The sequence below is a fragment of the Lepidochelys kempii genome, chromosome 21 (assembly GCF_965140265.1).
Source record: "Lepidochelys kempii isolate rLepKem1 chromosome 21, rLepKem1.hap2, whole genome shotgun sequence".
In the NCBI taxonomy this organism is placed as follows: domain Eukaryota; kingdom Metazoa; phylum Chordata; order Testudines; family Cheloniidae; genus Lepidochelys; species Lepidochelys kempii.
This window is the reverse complement of record NC_133276.1, coordinates 17,174,696-17,199,784: the sequence shown is the minus strand read 5'-3', so window position 1 is coordinate 17,199,784 and position 25,089 is coordinate 17,174,696. Positions and strand designations below refer to the sequence as shown.

The following is a 25,089-nucleotide window of genomic DNA, read 5'->3' as shown; positions in this document are numbered from 1 at the left end:
CTTACTGACTCTTCGCATGACTTTGGGTAAATTAGTGCTCCTGAGTGCCTCAGTTTCCCCATTTGTAAAATTAGGCTAATCCCCTTCCTGCCAGGGCTGCTGCAATGTTTGTAAAGTGCATGGGATGGTCAGAGGCCAGGTGCAACAGCAGGACCCTGTGGGTATTATTGGTTATTATTATTCTAGACTCTGTTGCTCTCCTTTCAGTCAAGCTGGAACGATGGATTTCCCAGGCACCACGGCCGTTGTCTTCCTTGCCCTCGACAGCACCCTCAACGCCACCGCCGCACGCGGCACGGAACACAGCTTCTTTGGCTTGACCGTGAGGCAGCTCAGATACGTCTTTGCCACTTTCTGCAGCCTGATCTTGTCAGTCGGTCTTGTAGGAAACCTGTTGTTGCTGCTGGTCCTGATCAAGGGTCTCCAGAGCAGCAGCAGCAGCCACATCTCCATCCTGACCAGCACCTTCATGGTCAACATCACCGTCTCTGACCTGCTCTTCCTCCTCTACAACGTCACCGTGTTGCTGCTGACCTTTCTCCAGGAGGACTGGCAGATGGGTGTGGCCGTCTGTGTCAGCAGCCAGAGCCTCTCCATGTGGACCATGTTCTGCAGCTTTTACAGCATGGTGGCCATATCCATCCTGCGCTACGTGGCCGTGGTCCATCCCACCTGCTCCTTCTCCACCAGTAAGGTCCAGAGGCTCCTGCTGTGTATGAACATGTGGCTTTTGGGCTTCTTTGTCTCCATCCCCAATTGGCTGCACCAAAGGGTCATGGCAGTTGGAGACGCCCATTACTGCATGCTCCTCCTGACCCCGGAGCAAACCTTCCTCTACTTCCTTCTCTTCGGGGGCGTTGCCTTTTTCCCCTTTGTGCTGTTGTTGCTCCTGTGCTACTCCAGGATTGTCCAGTCCCTCTGGTGCCGGAGCCCCCATGAGGGCCATTCGTCAGGGGGCACCCAGCTCAACCAGAAGGCCACTGTCATGATACTGACCGTGGTGACGGTCTTTGTGCTGATGTGGATCCCTTGCTCTGTGGTGATCTGCCTCTCTGCCACTCATCGCCTCTCTCAGACGCCTGCAGCGTTCGTGGCCTCCAGTTTGGCCATGGTGCTCGCCTACTCCAACTGCTCCGTGAGCCCCCTCATCTGCTTCTCCCTTTCGGCCCAGTTTCAGGGCAGCCTGAAAAAACTGCTCTTTCGGAGAGGCTGCAGATGAGCCGGAATGTAGAGCAGGCAGTTCAACTAGGAAGGAGTGGTATGTAGTTAAGACAGGAGGTGGGTAAGAGGGGACATGGTAGAGAGAGACAAAGTAATGAAGAGGAGGGAGAAGATAGACTGGGTGTTCCTTTCTCTTCTTTCTGGTAAAACAAGAACTAGGGGACAGCCAATGGAACTGAAACGCAGCAAATCTAATACTGATGAAAAGGAAATTCTTTCTTTCTTTTGTTTCTCCACAAAGCATAACTAACCTGTGGAACTCATTGCTACAAGATATGGCTGAGGGCAAGAGCTTAGCAGGATTGAAAAAGGGCTCGGGGCTTTGTGTGTTTTGGGGCCGCTGCAGAGAGTTGGTAAGTCCCTGTTATTGCTCGGACATGAGCTCAAGCATATTTACTAGACACTGGGGCTGTCATTGACACAATGTGATCTTCAGCGCCCCCACATAACACAGGATTTGTCAAACTGGGGGTCAGGACCCCTCAGGGAGTCGCAAGGTTATTACATGGAGGGTCATGAGCTGTCAACCTCCACCCCCAAACCCTGCTTTGCCGCCAGCATTTATAATGGTGTTAAATATATTAAAAAGTGTTTTTCTTTTCTAAGGAGGCTTGCTGTGTGAAAGGGGTCACATGACACAGGTCTGAGAACTACTGGTCTAGCATGACAGAACTCCGGGAGAGAAAGAGAAAGGCAGCTTTGTACTGAATGCTTATCTCGCCCCTTCAGCACCGGACAATTCACTGGTCAAGGGTTTACTATGGAGTTCACTCAGTGTACAAGAAATGTTACACCCCTGTGGAAGCCAGAGCTCAGGTCTGCACTCCTTGTTCCTCAATCCTTTGGAAGCCAGTGACTGGGAGGATTGGGCCCAGGTTGCTTCTTTTGCCACCACGGGGCTGTTGCTAGGACGACCTGGGGCGGTTGTCATGCAGTAGCAACCATGATGCCCAGCAGTAAGTGTTTGGGAGGCTCGTCTCTCCAGTTGTCCATTAGGCGTAATCAGGCACGAGAGGTCTCTGTTGCCCCTGACAAAACCTCTCTCCCAGCCCCCGAGAGAAGAGCATCCGAAGGGCCTTCCTGCTCAGCCCGATTTTCAATTCTCTGCTTTGAAATTAATGCAGCCTGTTGCCCTGGCAGGAAGATCAACAGGTGCCTTGTGCTTCCAAGTACCACACTTCGCCTCTGCTCTGGATATGATCATACCCGGGGGGGGTGGGGGGCGGAATTATGGTTGATATGAGCCCTCCCCCCCTCCAGCTTCTGCAAGTGGTTCCTGTTTTTCGGATCGACTTTTCAGTGCCCCCAGAAATGAAAAAAAGCTAAGCCCTGAGCCGAGGATGAGGGTGGGAGGGGGATTTCAGACTGGAGCTGTGGTTCAGTCCATCATGGAAATAGGAGCTGGGATAGGGGCTTTGGATTGTCCCGCAGTAACTCTGACCCACGGAGGGTGTGACCTGCCCAGAGGAGAGGTGATGTGCTGTGCCAGAAGCAGTGCTGTGAACCATTCCAGGCAGACTTCTTCCCTCCAGGTCTGAATCCTGTTTGAGAACAGTTTGTCCAGTCTCCACTAGACCTCAGTTCTTTCTAAAACCCAGGCAGGTACACCCGATGTGAAAACACACACAGCATTTTCTAGTGTAGACAAGGCCTAAGTCTGGCCTGTGTCTAGATGCCGGGGAGGGGTCCCCGTGGAGGAGGGATTCCAGAAAAGAGCGGCTACTGCTGGAAGTTGGTTTGAGCAATGGAAGCAGGCTCGTCCAACGTCTCAGCATTGGCCTGATTCTGCTGTCGACTTTGATGGTAGGACAGAGCAGAGTGCTACTCTAATTCCCTTTCAACAGCTGTTAGAGTTTTGTGTTTTATTGATTAAAAGTTAGTCACGTATGTTAGGGCTGGGCTGTGATTTTCACCCCCCCCCCGCCCCCGCAAGCCTAGTCCCCCATTTTCTTTTTGCTCTGTGTGGGTTATTACAGCATCATTGCACCTGCCTCACTGTTCCTCAGGGCCTGGCGAATCTCTTGAAACACAAACTAATTTCTGCAGCAAGACGAATGATCGCTGTGCTGTCCCCAGTGTTCAGTATCAATCATAAATACGAATGCCACTGAGCCTATGCAAGACACTAACATGGCAATTTTTAAAAATTCAGACATTGGCTTGACATAATGGCATGGCAGCATGAGTGATTGGCCCTCTGTCTCTCTCACTCTTTCTCAGTTCAGGAGACAGACAGAGAGAGACGGGAGCAAAAGGCTTTTATAACAGACCGATGATTTTTGCTCACAGACTCTAAAAAAAGAATGGCCACAGGCCCTGGGTTTCTGCATTCGGATGAGAGACGTGACAATCAAGACAACTCACACATGTCCAGGCTCCCACTGTCTCGGCTCTTCCCAGCTCCAGGCGCAGACCCGGGCTTGCTCGCACATGTAGCCAACAATCCACCCACTAGCATTCTAGATCCAGAATTTATGCCACCACAACAAACAAGGATTCTCTCTTGGGTTCCTAATAACAAAACAAACCTTCCATCCCTGGGCTCTCAAAGTGCTCTGCAGAGAACCCTCACAATTTTGCTGATGAGCAACATGAGGTAAAGCGAATTGCTCAAGGTCACACGGGGAGGCAGTGGAAGGCCCTAAGTAGAACCCCAGAGTCCTAGCTGCTAACCACTGGAGCACACTCTTAAGCCACTAGCAATCTCCCAGTGACGTTAATAAACCAGGAGTGGCCAAACTTACTGACCCTCTGAGCCACATACGACAATCTTCAGAAGTTCAAGAGCTGGGACGTGCCTGCCTGGGCCTCAGCCCCACTCCAGCTGAAGCCCAGAGCCCCAGCAAGTGCACCCAGTGGGGCTGAAGCCCCAAGAATCCCTCCCTGCTGGGCAGAAGCCAGAGGTGACGTGTGACCTTTCCCGATGTTTGCCAGGGTTTGCTGGCCCCGCGCTGTCACATAGCGCTACTGGGCCCCTCCCTGCAAGGCAGCTGCTGGAGCCAGCAAGCTTGGACCTGCGGCCATGGGCAGAGACAGCTGCAAACAGCTGGAACCTGCTGCATTTGGTGCTTTCTGTCCTTGCAGAGCTAAAGCAGTGGCCCCTCCCTGCAGCTCCCAGGTGTTTGCCGCTGAGGGGAAGGGGGGCGTGCCAGGGTGTGTGTGACTCAAACTACTGGGGGGGGGGCGAACTTTTTAATGGTGTCCCCCCACTCTCAGCAGCCACCAATCGTCTCTGGCAGAAGCCCCTAGCCCAGAGTTGGGCAAACTACGGCCCGCGGGCCACATCCGGCCCGTAGGACTGTCCTGTCCGGCCCCTGAGCTCCTGGCCTGGGAGGCTAGCCCCGGCCCCCCCAGCTGTTCCCCCTCCCCTGCAGCCATGCCGCTGCGTGGGCAGCGGGGCTGCGAGCGCCTGCCGTTCTGAGCGGCACGGTAAGGGGGCGAGGCAGCGCGCGCGGTGGTGGTGGGGTGGGGTAGGGGGTTGCGCGGGGCAGTCAGGGGACAGGGGGCGGGGGGTTTGATTTGGGGTAGGATCCCGGGGGGTGGTTTGGGGTGGGGGGTCCCAGGAGGGGGCAGTCAGGGGACAGGAAGCAGGGTGGGTTGCCTGGGTCAGGGTTTCTCAGGGGGACAGTCAGGGGGCGGGAAGTGGGAGGGGGTGGATAGGGGGCAGCGGCCAGGCTGTTTGGGGAGGCACAGCCTTCCCTACCCGGCCCTCCATACAGTTTCGCACCCCTGCCCTAGCCCCACCACTCCACTGCAGGGTAGAAGCCCCCCCGCCCACCACTTCCCCCGGTCTGGTAGGTGGAGACTGGGGGGACTCCGTGAGCCGCAATTTAACAGTAAAAGCTGCATGCGGCTTGTGGGCCACGGTTTGGTCACACCTGTAATAAGCTGTGAAGTGCTTTTGTTTCTTTAAAGGAGGAGACAAATGTTAATACCTCCCTTATCAATCCAGGAGAGGGGCTGGCCATTGCAAAGCACACAGGCTTGGGAAAATTTGGGGTGGGGGGCATTCGAATCCCTTTGCCCGGCGTAACCAGAATGGGGCAGCTGTGTTGTAGGCAGGCTGCCGGGTCGGTGCACTGAAGCAGGGCTTAATGTACAGACTCGCAATGCATGTTTCTGTGACGCCTGGACGCCCCAGAACGTGACACCTTGTCTCTCTGGTTTTTAACGACACACTGATACATAGTCCTACTCCTGGGAGCTGACACTTTACCCCTAGTGTCTGACTTTGTTCTTTTTCCTGCCCTTCCCTAGTGACCCCCCGCCCCAAAACCCAGCAACCCCGCGCAGGAGAATTCACACCCAGATTGAGTCCCGGAATAGCTAGGGCGCAGTGCACTGCTGAAATGCTTTAACAGCCTTCGTTCCCTGCTTGTGAGTGTGTGTCACTTCGGAGAGTGGGGCCCTGATCCTCGCTAGGAACCCTTAGGTGCCATTGCAATACACATAAATAACCATAATCAGCCAGCCTCTAACCCAGTTTCTTTACACCCAGAGTAACTGAGTAACTCATCTTCTCTGCCAACCTGTCTTGGACACTCCTTTCTGGCCTTGTTGCCTGGCTCTGCTCCTCACTGAATCCCCTGGCCAGACTCCGCATCTGGGAAGCAGGCCCGCGTCCTTTCTGGCCTTGCTGCCTGGCTCTGCTCCTCACTGAATCCCCTGGCCAGACTCCGCATCTGGGAAGCAGGCCCGCGACGGCGAGTCTTACACTCACACACATCTGCCTCCCCGTCCTGCTCTGCTGCCCCACAGCTGATCAGCTTGGCAGGCGGCCTGGAGTTCTTAGTCAACTAGTCAGCCCAATCCTCCCGTGTCCAGCCTTCCCTCTCGGCCCCAAGCACAGCCCCTCATTACAATGGGTCTGAGCCGGTTGTCTGGCAGCTTCCCCCTCCCAAGAACACCCGAAAGGGGAGTCCTGCTGTAGAGGGTGCTGGGTTTGGAGGAATATGGAGCAGGGCAGCCAGGTCTGTCAGGTGGGAGAGGGGCTGGGGAGATCACTTTGGATGCAGGGTGGGGGGAGAGCAGAGACAGCAGGCTGTATGCATGCTCCCCCCATGACGCTTTGGGGCGGTTGTGGGAGGTGCCTGGCCCCACCTAAGCAGGTGCTGGGGCTGAGGAGGCAGTGCGGGGGGTGGGGGGGGACGGCAGGTGCCGTGGGACAATTTGCAGGACTAAGGACTCAGTACGTGACAACTCCGGTAGACTGAGAAAGAGAATCCTGGCTCCTTGAGACGCACTTGCCATGGCGGGGCCATCTAAGACCAGACGCGCGAGCCAATGCGGAGGCGCGGGTGACGGGGAACTGGGCCAGTAAAGGCAGAGGAGGTCTGGGACATGTGCTCCCTGACGGGAGGTAGGGCTTCAGATGGAAGTCGTGACTGTGCTGAGACCCTGGCTAAGTGGGCTGGCTGGCGGCTTGGTCCAGGAGAAGTTCGGGGGAGGCCCGGCCCGGGTGGGGCTCTCTGTGGGGCAAGGAGGGGCAGGATGTGGAAATGGACTGGAGTAGTTTGTGTGGAATAAAGACCAGCTAAGTACGAGCACTAGCTATTCCGAAGTAGCTAATGTGGCCCCATTCTGGAATGAAAATCACTCCATTCGGGAAGAATTGCTTCCCTTTGGAAGCACACAAATTATTCTGGAATTAAATGACTTTAATGACAGAAGAAAGTGTCCACAGGATCCACTCCAGAATACCTAGTGCTCTCACATATTCCACACCAGCGACTGCAGTCCATTTTTCCATGCAGACGAGCCCTCGAGTTGGCTTTTCCCTCCAGCATCAGCCCTCTAGCTATTCCAGACTAGTCTGCGCTGCAATGGCTCGTCTGGTCAGTTTCCCCTGTTGACTGCCCTTACATCCGTCCCCTTCCGTTTGGAATCCCCAGGCAGCTCCTTGGTGTGAAGACGTGGCTGTGCCAGGGAGCAGCAGTCTAGCCTATACTGCTACACAGAGGTTTGTAACGATACTGCCCTACACCTTTTCCCTGCGGCTAGAAGTGTCAAGGGAGGGCTGGACGTAGCTGGTGTTTGCGCAGAGACAAGGCGACCGTAAAGTGCCCGTGGGTGTGTCAGACACGCCAGTTGGGTGCCCCGAAATTGCCAACCCCAAGCAGTCCAAAATCAGGAACTATTGATAAAATGATGAATTTTGGGTCCCTTTTTCTTTGTCTTCTCCTTTGTGAGCCTTCAGGAGCTGCTCAGGAGGGAGTTTCTCCAAAAGCGTGGATGTTAGAAAGTTACTCCAACTTGTCTTTCTATGAAAGCTGAGATGCTCTCATGATCACCTGACTCCAGGGGCTGGGGCTTTAAAAAAACACCAAAATACACAAGACTTGTGACAAAAATCACCAGTGTTGGAAACGCTGAGTTTGGCCCCACATACATCATGGCTCTGTGTGTTCCCCACCCTCCGTCACTTTTGTGCCACTCACTATTCCTGTTAGCTGAGCACCAACAATTTAGCCCCCTGTGCAGGCAGTGGGTACCAAGTCCCTGAGCTACAGCTGGGCAATGGGCCTTTAGGGGGCCCGATTATTGTAGGTAAGGGAAATGCAGTAGAGCTAATGGACTTCAGAGCATCATTTGATATGATACCACATGGGGAATTATTCGTTCCATTGGAGAAGGTGGGTATCAGTACAAGCAGGGGAAGATGGGTAAGGAACTGGCTAAAGTGGAGAAAACAACAGGTTGGGCTGACAGGTGAACTATCCTACTAGAGGGAGTTCAGGATCAGTCTTGGGACCAATCTTATTTCGTGTCTTTATTAAGGGCCCTGGCCCAAGACATAGGCATGTGATACTGCAGTCGGGGATGATACAAAGCTGGGAGACATCAGCAATGCAGAGAAGGATCAGCACGCTCTACAGGAAGCTCTGGATGACCTTGAAGACTGGCGTAATAGAAATGGGATGAAATTCAATAGAACAAAGAGCAAGGTCGTGCGCCTAGAGACTCATAATAATCGTGTCTGCTGTAAACAGGGGGCTGATCAGCTGGAAGCGACAGTCACTGGGGCACGTGGGCTGATCACAGGATGACTGTGAGCCAGAGGTGAAAGTAAGCTGGTACGGCCTGGTACGGCGTAGCGGCAAGAGCCGGTGCACCGTACTGGGGCAGCCCGACTTCCCCAGGGGGCAATTTAAAGGGCCTTGGGCTCCCAGTAGTGGCTGGAGCCCCAGGCCCTTTAAATTGCCTCCAGAGCCCCGCTGCCAGAGCCCCTGGGGTAGTGGCTGCGGGGCTTCGGCAGCTATATAGAGGGCCCAGGGTTCCCCTGCTTCTACTGCCCCGGACCTTTAAACAGCCACCGGAGCCCTGGGCTGCTGCTGTTACCCCGGTGGGGGAGGGGAGAGGGCACTTACCTTACAGGGTGGGCTGGGGCTGGCTCTGACCCCCTCAGCCCCGCCCCTTCTGCCATAGGCCCCGCCCCTTCCAGGGACCAGAGCCGGCCCCAGCGTATGGATAAGTCACTCGACTTACTTTCACCCCTGCTCTGAGCCAACAGGGTGAAGCACCTGCAAAAAAAAGCCGATGTGACTCTAGGCTGTATCAGGCGAGGGCTTTCCAGTAGAGAGAGAGAAGTGTTAACCTGATAGCACACGGCCCTGGTGAGGCCTCATCTGGACTACTGGGTGCAGCTCTGATCACCCGTGTTCAGGAAAGATGCATTCATACTGGACCAAGTGCAGATAAGATCTACTGGGATGATCAGGGGAAATGGAGGGCCGATCTTGTGAGTGGAGTTTGGTTCAGCAAACAGGAGGCTGCGCAGGGCTCTTACTGCTCTCTACATATACATCAGGGTTAAACATCAAGGAGGGAGAAGCTCAAGGATAAAGTTGGAACAAGAACAAATGGGGATGAACTGGCCATGAACAAGCTGAGTCTGGAGATGAGAAGAAAGGTTCGATCTGTCAGAGGGGGAGGCTCTGGCACGCTGCCTCCCCAGAGGCATTGTGGGGCAAACAACTGAATCTGTTTTAAGTGAGAGCTGGACAAATGAGGACTGTGGGGTTGCTTGTGATGGTGGCGGTCAACGCTCAGCAGCCCTGGGGTTCTTTCCAGTTATTGTCTTATGTTCCTAAAATCTCATGCTTCAGGGCTTCACCCTACAGGGGTCAGGAGAGATATTTTTAACTTCCTGATGCATTGGTAATTGTTCAAGGGGTTTCTTTTGTTTTGTTTCTTTTTAGTCTCCTTTCTCTGAAGCATCAGAGATGCCGATGGCTAGAGATGGGACACTGGATGGGGTGGGCTGGTGCTCTAAGGTGGTAAAGAGAATCCATTGTTTTAGATGCTTGGCTGGTGTGACTTGTTCTGATGGCCACATCTGGGGTTGGAAATGAAATTTCCCCACGTCAGATTAGCAGCAATTTGGGGACCATCCCCTGCAGCATGGAGCGTGGATGGCCTGCTAGGATAGTCTGGGTATATCTCACTGAATCAGTTCCCTGCCATCACAGGGGCCTCTGGCATGGGTTCACCTCGGTCCCTCATGTTCTCTGCCTGTGGCACACGATCATCTTGTCTCCTGTGGGCTGTAAGACTTCAGTCTCGTTTCAGTTGGGTTTAGGGTGCAGATGCTGGGGGTGTTGGTGGCCTGTGATCTAAAGGAGGTTCAGGCTGGATGATCTGGTCCCTTCTGGCCCTAAACTCCATGATGCGGTGAGTCATTGCTGAGCTTTAAGCAGCATCTCTCCGGTGTGGCGCTCATGGGTTGGAACTCGCCATCGCAGGACAGAGCTGGATTAGAGGGTATCAGGCTTGAGGAAAGGGCTGCAGAGTTACATGGCTAATCAGAATATCCAGAATGACAATGGTATAAACCTAGAAACTGAACAGGAGTTTGGGATGGGGGATAAACCCCCCCCCCCGCCCCTTCTAACTAATGGAGCTGAGGAATCTACATTCCTTGGGGCAGTTATCTATTGCAGAGTTTCTTGTACCTTCCTCTGAAGTGACTGGTCCGGTTCAGTGGGAGGCAGGATGCTGCCGGACGACGTGGGCCTTTGGGGGATCCAGCTGGCTGTTCCTCTAGTCCCGGTGGGCTCCACATTCTGCTAGCTACAGTCGCGGCTCCTGACCGAGAGCTCAGCATCTTGGTGTCAAGTCAGTGCCTCACAGCACAATAGCAGGGACAGTGTGAGCCTTCCCCTCCCCAGGCAGGGCTGGCTCCTAGAAGCCACGAAGGCGGGTGTGGAAGAGCTCTGTCGTGGGGAGAGGGAGGACAGGCACACCAGACGTGGAATACATACCTGCCACACAAGGCGATGAACACCCAGTATCTACTGGTCTGACTCTCCCCTGTGCAGCCCTCCCACACCGCCTAACAAGGGGATACTGAAATCATCTGGACAGGCACGTTCTCGGGGAGCAGTAGAGGACAGAGGGTCAGAGGGTCTAGACAGAGAGAGGCTCAGGGGACAAGGTGCAGTGTCCCAGTGAAGAGCTGAGGCCAAAACAGTGCCTGGGCTGGGAGGGTCTCTCTGCTGAACCTGTTCCAGGCAGCCAGCGTTGGCCATGGAACCGTTAGCTGCCAGGGTTTCTGAGCGTTCGCCACAGGGCGCGCAGACAGAGACATGCTTAGCGTCAGCTTGGCCATGACCTGGTTACACAAACTTGATCCTTGCTGGGTAGCCCCAGCTCTCCCTTCGAGAGGTCCTGAGCTCTGGAACACTTCCCGTGATTCTGTCTACATCCGGCTGGGGTCTTGGGGCCCCAGGGAGAATGCGGTAGCTTCCTGCCGGGGTTAAGCCTTTCTTGTATAGATGGGACCGAGCCATAACTGTGCTCCGGAACTAGAGAGAGACAGGGTGGGGGAGGGGATATCATTTATTGGACCAACTTCTGTTGGTGAGAGAGACAAGCTTCCAAGCGGGGGATAGCTCAGTGGTCTGCGTATTGGCCTGCTAAACCCAGGGGATGTGAATTCAATCCTTGAGGGGGCCATTTAGGGATGTTGGGGATTGGTCCTGCTTTGAGCAGGGGGTTGGACTAGATGACCTCCTGAGGTCCCTTCCAACCCTGATAGTCTATGATGCAAGCCGCACAGAGCTCTTCTTCTGGTCTGGGAAAGGTCCTGCGAGCATCACAGCTGAATGCAGGGTGGAACAGATTGTTTAGCATAAGGAGTTAACACATATTGTAAGGCAGTGACTCTCAACCACTCCAGACTGTCCCCCCTTCAGGAGTCTGATCTGTCTTGCGTAGCCCCACATCTCACCTCACTTCAAAACAACTGGCTTGCAAAATGCGATGTAAAAATACAAAAGTGTCACAGCCACTTGTGCTGAAAAACTGACTTTCTCCTTGTTACCACAGAATTATCAAATAAATCAACGGGACTAGAAATCTTGTCCTCACATGTCAGTGTGTCGTGTATAGAGCTGTGTAAACAAGTAGTTGTCTATGAAATTTTAATTTTCTGACTTTGCTAGTGCTTTTTATGTAGCCTGTTGTAAAACTAGGCAAGTAGCTAGATGAGATGATGTATCCCTGGGAGACCGCTGCAAACCCTTGGGGGCACACATCCCCCTGACTGAGAACCAATGTTGTAAGGGGCCATTTGAGGCAGAGTGGCCTAACATTTCTGCAGTCACAGGTTAGTGAGGGGGTTACTGGGTTACAGAGTGTAGTAACAAGCCCTACATCCAGTGACGGTGTTGTGCAGGTTTCCGAGAGGTCATAGAATCATAGAATATCAGGGTTGGAAGGGACCTCAGGAGGTCATCTAGTCCAACCCCCTGCTCAAAGCAGGACCGATCCCCGACTAAATCATCCCAGCCAGGGCTTTCTCAAGCCTGACCTTAAAAACTTCTAAGGAAGGAGATTCTACCACCTCCCGAGGTAACGCATTCCAGTGTTTCACCACCCTCCTAGTGAAAAAGTTTTTCCTAATATCCAATCTAAACCTCCCCCACTGCAACTTGAGACCATTACTCCTTGTCCTGTCCTCTTCTACCACTGAGAATAGTCTAGAACCATCCGCTCTGGAACCACCTCTCAGGTAGTTGAAAGCAGCTATCAAATCCCCCCTCATTCTTCTCTTCTGCAGACTAAACAATCCCAGTTCCCTCAGCCTCTCCTCATAAGTCATGTGTTCCAGACCCCTAATCATTTTTTGTTGCCCTTCGCTGGACTCTTTCCAATTTATCCACATCCTTCTTGTAGTGTGGGGCCCAAAACTGGACACAGTAGTCCAGATGAGGCCTCACCAATGTCGAATAGAGGGGAACGATCACGTCCCTCGATCTGCTCGCTATGCCCCTACTTATACATCCCAAAATGCCATTGGCCTTCTTGGCAACAAGGGCCCACTGCTGACTCATATCCAGCTTCTCGTCCACTGTCACCCCTAGGTCCTTTTCCGCAGAACTGCTGCCGAGCCATTCGGTCCCTAGTCTGTAGCTGTGCATTGGGTTCTTCCGTCCTAAGTGCAGGACCCTGCATTTATCCTTATTGAACCTCATCAGATTTCTTTTGGCCCAATCCTCCAATTTGTCTAGGTCCCTCTGTATCCTATCCCTGCCCTCCAGCGTATCTACCACTCCTCCTAGTTTAGTATCATCCGCAAATTTGCTGAGAGTGCAATCCACACCATCCTCCAGATCATTTATGAAGATATTGAACAAAACCGGCCCCAGGACCGACCCTTGGGGCACTCCACTTGACACCAGCTGCCAACTAGACATGGAGCCATTGATCACTACCCGTTGAGCCCGACAATCTAGCCAACTTTCTACCCACCTTATAGTGCATTCATCCAGCTCATACTTCTTTAACTTGCTGACAAGAATACTGTGGGAGACCGTGTCAAAAGCTTTGCTGAAGTCAAGAAAGAATACATCCACTGCTTTCCCTTCATCCACAGAACCAGTAATCTCATCATAGAAGGCGATTAGATTAGTCAGGCATGACCTTCCCTTGGTGAATCCATGCAGATACAGATACAGAGTGATCGCTTTGTGAAAAGTGTTTGCCCCCAAGTGATTGGGTGTTTTTGTCTTTTATCATTTTCCTGTGTGAGTTCATTGAAGAGCAGAGTGATTGTCTGGTTTCAGCCACACAGTTATTGCAGTGGATGAGGTACACCACACAGACTCATAGGGCTGGAAGGGACCTCGAGAGATTATCTCGTCCAGTCCGCTGCGCTTATGGTAGGACCAGACTCATGTTGTGATAGGCATGTGTAGGACCCATGGAACTTGAAAGGTGTATTGTGGGGGGTGTTGATCGTAGTTGCAGGAGGAGCTTTGTCTGCAGGTTTTGTAGCTGCTGTTCTGGCAGGGTCTGGGGCGTGGGTGCTCGTCTGTGGGGAGCCTGCTTCTGGTGAAGAGTTTGGAGAGGTTGGGGGTTGTTTGAAGGCCAGAAGTGGGGGGTCAGGAAAGATTTCTTTCTGGAGGGGTGTAGCTGTTTGATGGTACCCCGTGTGGGGTACAGTCTAATGCTGTGAGAAGGGCCCAGCTCTGCTGTAATCACTCCTGAGCTGACTGAATCCAGCCAAATCAGCAAGAGAAGGCTGCCACCTCTGCCACCTTGAGCCAGCTAGTCCCACCCCAGAAGGAGACACAGAATGGTGGGGGTTCGCAGCAGATTTGTTCAGGGATGGCTGTTGAAACCAAAGGGCTCCTGCCTCAAGCCACTTTCCCATCTGGTGCTGGGGTTTCCAGCTGGGTGCAAACAGCAGCACCAGGGGAGAGTCCAGGGGTTCTAGACTTTCGGCCTAAAGGGCAGGAGTAGGTGGGAGAGGAAAGGACCCCGGGGATCATCATGTTGTCATGGTCCTGGCACCTTGGAGACAATGCAGCTGTAGCTGAAGGCTGCTGAAGGGGAATCTGAGACCCAAATGGGATTGGGGAGGCACTGCCTCCCATCTCTTCACGGTGCTGAAAATGATACTTTTATATTTACAGAATGGGGACAAGGGAGTCAGCCTAAAAGAGTGAGCGAGCAGGAGCCAGAGCAAAGGCCCTTCAAACCCGGGGTGGTGCAGGTAACTCCCCAAGCAACTCGTTCATGTAAGGACCAGCTCCGTACCACCAGCGTGCAGAGGTGACCTGACTTCTGTCTTTCTGCTCGTCAGATCAGGTCTGGGGGAGATTCTCTCCTGTGGTGGAGACACCATTTTATGACCTTTCTGGGGCCCTCGGAGGGCAGGAAATCAGAGCAAGCTCATTGCTGTAGTAAAAAGCATAGTTTATTTCAGTTTAAGGCAATCCAATACAAATCAGCTCACGTCGGACATTCGACACAAAATACAATAGTGTAAAGTCTAGAAAGGTCAACACCCATGCAAATAAAAAATCAAGTGAGTGGGAGGGAGGGGAAAGAGAAAGAGGGAAAGGAGCCAAACTTCCCTAGTAACATGCAGGGTGTTTGCTAATTCTCAGACCATGGAGACACCTCCTGTAGCTTGTCAAGAAAAGTCGGATTGGAGGATAGACTGAACAATGGCCCCCTTCCCGTGGAAACGTACACACCCAATCTTGGAAGACTCGTGTTCCTTCAGCAGCACTGGCTAGCCACCCTCACGGGCACAGGGTGTCTGCCTGATCTGAGAGCTGTGATTTCACAGCCCGTGTCCATGCCTCCTGTGCACCGTCTGCTATCCATACTGACGCAGCGCAGGGTGGGAGGACAGCTCGGACATGCGGCACGTCACAGAACTGGGCACAGGACTGCACTGGCATGCATCACCCAATATCTACACTGGTACAGAACGGGGCATGGCACTGCAGGGTCTATGGTGCCCGCTAGCAACACATGGACAGTAACGCGTACAGAGCTGCCTGGCCAGGCACTGCCTGCTCTCCCCGCTCTCCCCGCCGCCCTCTGAGTGCTCTTTGGGGCTTCTTAATTTGAGTGGCACTTGGACAAAGGACTGTTGCATGCTGCGGGTGCAAAGGGGGTTGTGGGTAGGTGACATAGCCATGACCCCGCCCCTGGCCTGGGACTATGGAGCTCAGTAAGTTCATGGTCAAAGATCCCCTCCATCAGGCAAGCGACTCCGAGGCCAGGCACTCCCAGAGCAACAGAGCCACTCGCCAGCTTCAGCTTTTTCCCATTCACCCCCGAACCCCACGCTGAATTCTGGAGGCGACTGAGCAATGCTAGGGCATCAACCTTCTCCTCATCAGGCTGCGGGGGGGCATGAGCTGGGGGCTCTCCCCTCCTGGGTCAGGTTAAAGGTTTTGAGAGTTCCCCCTTCTCCCTCCCAGGTCTTGTGAGCTCCCCTAGCAGACCAGCCCCACACGTGACTTAGGCAGCTGAACACCTGTCTTGCGCTGGTTGGTGACACAAGCAGAGACAGGGGGCTCCCTGAACCCCGGAATTAGACGCCAAACTCCAGGGGCTTAGCACACACCCCTCTCCTCAGCTTCTCCCGCGGGCTCAGGCGGCTCCCTGCCCAGCATGCTGGCAGTCTAAGTCCCAGTCTAAGGCCCCGATCTCTCCCCATTCATTGTAAAGGAGCCAGGGCACCTGAGCCAGGCATTGCGGATGTCCGGGGTGTTCCTGTGACTGTCTGGGGCTGTGACACTTGGCACTGCAAGGTTCGAGCTTTTGGGGAGCTGGGTCTAACTGCTGCTGGTGACATGTGCCCACTGGGATACATGACTGGCTCCTTATGTCTCCTCCCACTCCAGTGCTATGCAGCTATACGTCTGGATTGGATCCTGTCCTTGTTCTTCATCTCATGCAGATGAGAGCGGTGCGATGGCGCTGCTGGACCCTGAGTGCTAACGCAGAGTTGCTGCGTTGCATCTACCTTTAATTAGGGCTCCATTTCCCCCCTGGCCCTCTTGAGAGTTTGTATCCTGGAATCTGTGTCTCATGGCAGGAATCTCCTAAAACACACAAAGCACTTAGAGCTCCATTCTGTTAATCAACCCCTGGGCCATTGCTAACTGTGGGGAGGGAGGGGAATCCACAGGGCAGTAACACAGGGCAATTACCTAGCCCGTTACCCGGCTACTGTTACACAAGGTATGGAGCTGGAGAATCAGGATATCCATGGTGTTTGATTATATAGAGGTCTCCTAGCCACCCCATTTCCATTAGACACAGGGCTTGTGCGTCAGCCTTGGTCTCACCAGGAGCCAGAAACATGTAACCAAACTTGTTTTTTAAAAAGGCAGCCCCACTGAGTGGCACCAAGGGCAGCAGAATGTCTAGGGACCGGCTGAGATGATCTCGCTGATGTTTTAGGGCTACATTCACCTACTTTGCTCCCTAGCCTTGTTAGAGCTTTTCGTAGTGGCCAACATCCTGCAGCCCGCATTATAAAAAGTGACAAAAAGAAGGAGGGATGTTCAAACCGTACCAAAGTGTCACCCTGTCACCCTGGGAGTTACAGCAAAGGGACACGCTTTCACTTAGCCCCAGGAGCAGAATTTGCCAGGCTTTAATGGAAGTCTAACTTGTGAGCTAGAGCGTCAGTCTACCATGGGTGATGAGGTTCTGCTTTAGTTTTGGTGCTGGGAGCAGCCACGAAATGCATATGTACTAAAGGTCAAACTAATGCTTCCTCCCCAAGCAGTCAGTGCATTTCGGTGACGCACGACAATGCGTCTTCAATGTCAAAAGGTCCAGAACGGTATGGGAAGGGCTCCCTGCACAGATCTAACACAGGGCTTAAAAAGTGTGATGTGGTTATAGGCAAAAGGCAAAAAAAAAAAAGCCTTGTGTGGATCTTTGCCAAATCGGATTGATAGGAGATGGAGCGTTAGTAACTCAGAACAATGGTGCACCCAGAACAACCGCAGAGAAAACAACATAGATACCTGCTGTCTGAAGCCAACCTAAAGTCTGCCAAACTGATATATTAGCCAAGCCAGCAAACAGCAAGGAGATGAGGAGACATGTCAGCAGACTGGAGACAGCAGGTAGACTGTACGTGCGCTATAAAATACTCAAAATCGTTTGGAAAGGGGAGGAGTAGAAAGAGGCTGGGGGACTTGGCGGAACAGCTGATCTGCTGAGAACCCCGAGGGAAACAGGTGACGTGGAACTCCCCTCCACTGTCTGCTGGGGTGACAGCTCACATAACCCACCCCCCTCTTTTCCCTCCATCCCCCCCAGAGAGGAAGCGTGTCAGCCGCTGTGCTTGTCCTTTTAAAAACTTCCCCTGCCCCGCCCTGCACGTCCTTTGTGTCTAGTCCCACAAATCCTTCCACTGACACTCAACAGCTTCACTGTCCATTTGCCTACAGCCACGTGTGGAGAAACAGTCCGTGGAGGAATCTCACTGGAAGCTCTGGCTGCCTTGGTATCCAGCTAGAGAGAGAGCAAACAGCGGACACAAGAGGCCTTGGGTTTTTTTCCCTCGCTCCTCTTCCCTCCTGCTCATCAGATCTGTGTCTGAAGGGTCGGGCAGGTCGGGGTGTATGCAGGGGGCGCTGGGTTGGGCTTGATGCCACGTCCCTTCATGTAAGAAATGAACTGGTCCGGGATCTCAGCCAGGACATCTTTGGCCAAGCGGGCCATGCTCAGGACGTGGTTCCCTGTGCGGTCGATGTAATCCCGGAACGGAACAAACTGGGAGAGAAGGAAAGCGTGTCAGACATACGAAGAGTGGAGAGATTTTCAAATGGAGATGGGGGACACTGCTTCTATGCAGACCGTCAGCAACACATTGGATGTGGGGGGCCAGATGGCCTACCTGGTCTTTTTAGGGCTGTCCTATGTTTCCACCAGCCAGCCTGCTTTGCACATGTCCTATGGAAGTGTAGCGGGTTGATGGCTACAGTGTGGTGTGACGTTAGAGCCACACTGGATGAGTGGATTTGATGGTTTTGGAAAGGAAAGATTATGAGAAGGGGGAGCCAGGAAGCATTAGTTCTAGTATGTACAGATTAGAGAAGCACACCGAGGCCTGGTTTGGAAATGAGGGTCTAGGGGTTTTTTCCTCTCCAAGCCAATACGTAGCTGAAACATAGGGGTTTTTTTGTGGGTTTTTGTTTTTTTTTTGGTGCTTGATAATTGTTTCACCCTTCTCTAGAGAAATATGGAGAACCCCTTCCCAAGGGGAACATCCAGCGTCAGGGCCAACCGACCGGCCTGAGGGGACCAACGGGACATGGGCTGCTATCACTGTGGCCAGAGAGGCCACATACGGACCCAATGCCCCAGGCTCAGGGACAGACTGAGCAGACCGAACCCGCACAGGGTTAACTGGGTAGGGAACCAGCCAGAGGAGGGGCAGGCTTCCCAGGCAAGGGGGGCTGGCTGAAATCCTTCCCCAGTCATCTCATATTATCGACGGCCAAGGCAGGCTGTGTGAAGTGCGCCAACCACGTGTCTGATCTCAAACACTGTCATGGTACAGAAAACTCCTGCTGCCCTTGGACAGGCCTGCCCTTGGAATGGGAAACCTGAGCCTGCCTGAACCCGGGGCCCGCTGGGGAGGCAGAGAAGGCTCCGGGATGGTTTTTGACATGAGGGGAAGGAAAGCGCTGAGCTAGGAAAGTGTTGCAAATTTTACCTGGACAATGTCTCGCTCAGCGATCTTCCCTCGCGACGAGATTCTGATGTCATCGCCGTCCAGCTCCACCATGGCTGCGATGGGGGAGGGGAGAGCAGAAGGGCAGTCAGTGCAGTGCAAGCCGTGACATGCTGGGAAGGAACCCCAGGGTATTTCAGTAGAGACGAGGCCTAGACTGGGGCTGATGAATATATTTACCAATGATGAACAGTGCTGACTGAGCTAAGGGAATGGGCAGTACAGTGGCAGAGGACATTTAAAAAAGAGTTAGGGTGTTTAAAGCATGAGAGAAAATAATGTTATAATGCCCTTAAACAAGCCAATGGGACACACTCATCGGGGATATTATATCCAGTTCTGGCCACCCCATCTCCAACAATGATCCAACAGAAAGAGAAGGGGTTCTGAAACAGAGGCTGGAAAAGGCTATTGCATGAGGAGAGGCTGAAAAGATGTGGACTGTGTCCTTTAAAGAGGAGATGTATAAAAAGGACATGATTAGGAAAGAAATAATAAATAATAATGATACCAAATAATAAATCATATAGAGAAGGTAAATCAGGAGCTCCCCTTTACCCTCTCTCAAAATACAGAGCAAGGGGATATTCAAATAGCTGGATAGGAAGCATATTTTAAACGGATAAACAGAAATGTTTTTCCAACACAACATCCAATCAATCTATCATGTTGCAGTGGGGGAGGTTTAGGTTGGATATTAGGAAAAACTTTTTCACTAAGAGGGTGGTGAAACACTGGAATGCGTTACCTAGGGAGGTGGTAGAATCTCCTTCCTTAGAGGTTTTTAAGGTCAGGCTTGACAAAGCCCTGGCTGGGATGATTTAACTGGGAATTGGTCCTGCTTCGAGCAGGGGGTTGGACTAGATGACCTTCTGGGGTCCCTTCCAACCCTGATATTCTATGATTCTATGATTCTATGGAACTCAATGCCACAAGATATCTTTGTGGCCATGAGTTTAGAAGACTACAAAAAAGGATCATCGCTTCTGGGAGTAATTAGAACATCAGCAGTTACATTGAATAAGACTGAACAAGGCTCTGCTGTACCCTGCAGGGAGTGGGACCTAAATTCTGTGGCAAACCCCCTGGATTCTACCACAGAAATTCTATACATGCTGCAGCAGCTTCAGCTACATTTTTAAAAAGTTATTTAATAAAAGTTTTTATTAAATGAAATATTACAATGAGCAAAGCAACCAGCACAGCAGCCTCTGTGTTATTTATTTTGGGGTTGTGGGATAAGCAAATTAGATGTATGTTTCTGATAAAATGGTCAACAAAGAAACAGATAATGATGACACTGTCATTGTCATCGTTAAGTTTCAGAGTTAACATGCAACTGAGCTGAGAAGCGGGCAGGTCACACCTCTCAGAGCTATTTTTTCAAAAGTGAAAGAGGAGCAAAACTACTAAATTTCTGCTTAACCAACAACCTGCTCTAACAAACATGCCATTTAAAAAAAGAAAGCCTCTGAGGAAGTGGACATGGATATCAGCTGATGGGCAAACGAAGAACATGACAGACTTTGTACTTGGGAGTCGCAGACGGAAATCAAGTGCGTTGTCATGAGCGTTGTTTGCAGCTGATATCAGACCAGATCAGATCAGAGGTTAGTGCTGGCATCAATGAGATTGAGGCAGAGAGCAAAAGTGCCAAGAACTAAGATCTATGACATGGACAAATTAAAAGAACCAGATATCAGGAAATAATACAACAAAGCTTAGCAGAAGAATACCACATCTCTGGTGAAAGAAGAACTAGACATGGAAGTGACATGGAACAGTGTAAAAAAATGGGGTTATAAGAATCATAGAATCATAGAATATCAGGGTTGGAAGGGACCTCAGGAGGTCATCTAGTCCAACCCTCTGCTCAAAGCAGGACCATTCCCCAATTAAATCATCCCAGCCAGGGCTTTGTCAAGCCTGACCTTAAAAACTTCTAAGGAAGGAGATTCTACCACCTCCCTAGGTAACACATTCCAGTGTTTCACCACTGAACGGCTGAACAAGTGTTGGCTACAAGGCCAAACCAAAGCAAGTGAGGTGGATAACAGATGAAGTGCTGCAGCCGAGAGACAAGCACAGGAAACGGAAATAAAAAGGAGGACAAAAGTCGAAGAGCCGAGTACAACAGACTGGCAGAGAGCTGAAACAAAAAGCAAAGGAATGACCTGAGAACCACACAATATAAAGGTGTAGAAGAATATGTGACATGGGTTGTAGCATAAGATAAAAGAACTGAGTGGGACCTAGGAGCTGAAGATGTTGGCGGTGAAAGACAAACACAAACAAATAACTGAGGATGAACAAGCAACGAATGAGTGAGAGATGGAATATTTTGAAGAGCTCTACAATGTGTAGATGGTGACAGTAGATGAAATGGTCCTGGAGAAGCTTCCCAGCACAAATGAGGGAGAGCAGATGTCAGAATTCTTAGAAGAAGTAGTAAAGATCTCAGGAGAAAGTTGGAATAAGAAAAAGGCACTGGGAAGTGACAGTCCTTGCTTACAGACAGCCACCCAACCTGAAGCAAATACTCACCAGCAAACACACACCACACAACACTAATCCAGGAACCTAATCTTGCAACAAAGCCCGTTGCCAACTGTGTCCACATATCTATTCAGGGGATACCATCATAGGGCCTAATCACATCAGCCACACTATCAGAGGCTCGTTCACCTGCACATCTACCAATGTGATATATGCCATCATGTGCCAGCAATGCCCCTCTGCCATGTACATTGGCCAAACCGGACAGTCTCTACATAAAAGAATAAATGGACACAAATCAGACATCAGGAATTATAACATTCATAAACCAGTCGGAGAACACTTCAATCTCTTTGGTCACTCGATTACAGACCTAAAAGTGGCAATTCTTCAACAAAAAGACTTCAGAAACAGACTCCAACGAGAGACTGCTGAATTGGAATTAATTTGCAAACTGGATACAATTAACTTAGGCTTGAATAAAGACTGGGAGTGGATGGGTCATTACACAAAGTAAAACTATTTCCCCATGTTTATTTCCCTCACCCTCTCCCCCACTGTTCCTCAGAAGTTCTTGTCAACTGCTGGAAATGGCCCACCTTGATTATCACTACAAAAGGTCCCCCCCCCCGCCCCCGGCTCTGCTGCTAGTAATAGCTCACCTTACCTGATCACTCTCCTTACAGTGTGTATGGTAACACCCATTGTTTCATGTTCTCTGTGTATATAAATCTCCCCCCTGTATTTTCCACTGAATGCATCTGATGAAGTGAGCTGTAGCTCATGAAACCTCATGCTCAGATAAATTTGTTAGTCTCTAAGGTGCCGCTAGTCCTCCTTTTCTGTTTACGGATACAGACTAACACGGCTGCTACTCTGAAACCTGTAACCCCAAAGCTGCTGCAAGCAGGAATACAAGGTCAAGGCAATGCACAAGCTGTTCAACAAGATTTACCGAGAAGAGCAAGTGCCGTGTGAATGGGGGAAAGTAATAACAGTACCAACCTACAGACAAGGATATACGAGTAAGTGCAAGAACTACCGAGGAATCGGCTTATTGAGGGTGCTGGAAAAGCATCACCAAGCTGTTGTAGAGGAGAAGGAAAAGGTACATGGAAGCAGCACTGGCAGGATATTAGACTAGAATGAAGTACCATAGATCAGCTATTTGTGATATGGCAGAAACTGGAGAAGTCCATAGAACACAAGTGCACCTGTTACCGTATAGACTTCAAACAGGCTTTTGATAGCATTTGGCAGAAAGGTTTCTGGAAAGTTACGAGAATGTATGGCATCTCCAAAAAACTGATCAAGCTGATAGAAAATATCTACAGCAAGTCAATGAGTGCAGTGAAAGTAGACAAGAAGTTGATGGAATGGTTCAGGATGACCATCAGAGTGAGTCAAGGATGCGCGCTATCACCCGATTTGTTCAACTTGGTACTGGAAGCAGTAATGACTGGAGCACCAAGAGATGAAATGGAAGGAGTCATATTATGTGGTAGGACAGTGCCTAGCCTTAAATTCACAGACAATATTGACCTCACAGCATTGACCAAGGCAGATTTACAGATTATAACTCACCAGGTAGCCTGGGAAAGCATTCAGATTGAATACCAGCATGGGAAGACAAAAATGGCAGCAATTGGGAGACAAGAGGAAAAGGTAAAGATCAAACTCGGAGATTAAGAACTAGAATAGATGGGAAAATGTGCATACCTTGGAGAACTGGAAGAGGACATCAAAAGAAGAATCAGACTAGCCACTACTGTCTTCAGAAACTTCTGCCAGATCTGGAAGGCTAATGCCATTTCGATAAAACCAAAAATCAGTGTATATGATACAGCTGTCATGCCAACATGGCTGCACAAGTCACAATGTTGGAGGATGAGGAAAATCGATGAATGAAAGACTTTGACTGCAGAGATGAAGTGGCTGAGGGGAATACTGTGAATTCAAGACTGCAGAAAATAAAAAATGAAGAGATAAGAAAAAGGCAAATGAAGAGGGCAAGAAATACCGCTGTTTCCGAAGCTTCAAGAAAGACGACTGTAATGGTTTGGACATGTGTCAAGAATGGACCTGGAAGGATACCATACATGGTGATCGTATCAGAGTGCAAGGAACTAGAAATAGAGGAAAACCAAGGATGCACAGGATAGACATGGTGAAGAATGACATAGAACGGAAAGGGTTAAAGATGAATGAAGCTGATACAAGACAGAAAGGGGGGGACAGTCTTTGTTCAGCGAGCCTCATCATCACTGTGGAGCTAACAGCTGGGAATCAAACAAGAAGAGCTATTGTTTCAAGCTGGCAGGTTTCAGAGTAGCAGCCGTGTTAGTCTGTATTCGCAAAAAGAAAAAGAGTACTTGTGACACCTTAGAGACTAACCCATTTATTTGAGCATAAGCTTTTGTGAGCTACAGCTCACTTCATCAGATGCATCCGATGAAGTGAGCTGCAGCTCACGAAAGCTCATGCTCAAATAAATTGGTTAGTCTCTAAGGTGCCACAAGTCCTCCTTTTCTTGTTTCAAGCTGCAGACTCAGGAGCTCAGCAGTGGTTTGCACTCACGTTTTTTCTTTTGTTAAAAAATTCCTTATTCATTTTTCTAACTAATGGAGCAACAAATAAAAATGCAAGGAACACAACTCTTAAATGAATACAGCAATCGATAGTACTGTCCTTAGAACAGAGGAATGCAAACATACTAGTGTACTGCTTTATGCATTTAGCTACTGTTTTCTTTTCAAATTTCAACACGGGGAAGGGTCAGTGCATAATCACAGGACAAGTGGATAGTAGTCACAAATGTGACTGCAAACATAATGACAGCACGTATGAGACATGTTATATCACAGCTGCATTACTGCAACTATGTGACACCAAATTTGGGTGCATTTGTCTCCATTTTGTTGCTGATACACAGACATTTGTTCCTCATGGCTGTGCTTTCAACCTTTCGGAGTAAATTGGAGGACTGGTGGAATTCTTTTTCTGAGTATATTTTGCTGCTAATAAGACACATTGTCAAGGTTCCTTCCCCACTCTGAACTCTAGGGTACAGATGTGAGGACCTGCATGAAAACCTCCTAAGCTTATTTTTACCAGCTTCGGTTAAAACTTCCCCAAGGCACAAACTATTTTACCTTTTGCCCTTGGACTTTATCGCTGCCACCACCAAACGTCTAACAAGTATATAATTGGGAAAGAGTCCGTTTGGAAACATCTTTCCCCCCAAAATCCTCCCAAACGTTACACCCCCTTTCCTGGGGAAGGCTTGATAAAAATCCTCACCAATTTGCATAGGTGAACACAGACCCAAACCCTTGGATCTTAAGAACAATGAAAAAGCAATCAGGTTCTTAAAAGAAGAATTTTAATAGAAGAAAAAGTAAAAAGAATCACCTCTGTAAAATCAGGATGGTAAATACCTTACAGGGTAATTAGATTCAAAACATAGAGAATCCCTCTAGGCAAAACCTGAAGTTACAAAAAGACACAAAAACAGGAATATCCATTCCATTCAGCACAGCTTATTTTCTCAGCCATTTAAAGGAATCAGAATCTAACCCATATCTAGCTAGATTATTTACTAAGTTCGAAGACTGCATTCCTGTTCTGTCCCCGGCAAAAGCATCACACAGCCAGAGAGAGGGGCTTTGTTTTTCCCTCCCCCCAGTTTTTGAAAGTATCTTGTCTCCTCATTGGTCATTTTGGTCAGGTGCCAGTGAGGTTATCCTAGCTTCTTTACCCTTTACAGGTGAGAGGATTTTTCCTCTGGCCAGGAGGGATTTTAAAGGGGTTTACCCTTCCCTTTATATTTATGACACACGTCCTTATGCTTTTTATTGTTCACTGAATGA

The 25,089-nt window shown here is 50.5% G+C and overlaps 2 protein-coding genes across 4 annotated transcripts in view; one reads left to right on the top strand and one right to left on the bottom strand.

Annotated features, from left to right (window-relative positions):
• Window positions 1-220: 220 nt before the first annotated feature.
• LOC140901499 (galanin receptor 2a-like) lies at window positions 221-1,219 on the top strand. Its single transcript, XM_073320425.1, has one exon. It carries the CDS (start codon window positions 221-223, stop codon window positions 1,217-1,219), a length of 999 nt encoding a protein of 332 aa, XP_073176526.1.
• Window positions 1,220-14,404: 13,185 nt separating this feature from the next.
• The window catches only part of CPNE5 (copine 5), a 195,635-nt gene continuing 184,950 nt past the window's right edge, over window positions 14,405-25,089 (bottom strand). For all 3 annotated transcript variants that reach the window (XM_073320008.1, XM_073320009.1, XM_073320010.1), the window contains 2 exons: window positions 18,707-18,780; window positions 14,405-17,760 (listed from right to left, as the gene is read on the bottom strand). In XM_073320008.1, the coding sequence (XP_073176109.1) occupies window positions 17,572-17,760; window positions 18,707-18,780 (263 nt within the window). In that variant the 3' untranslated portion in view covers window positions 14,405-17,571. The remainder of the gene's footprint in view (window positions 17,761-18,706; window positions 18,781-25,089) is intronic.

Coding starts and splice junctions, on each gene's coding strand:
- LOC140901499 (XM_073320425.1), top strand. CDS start 221: ATGGATTTCCCAGGCACCACGGCCGTTGTCTTCCTTGCCCTCGACAGC.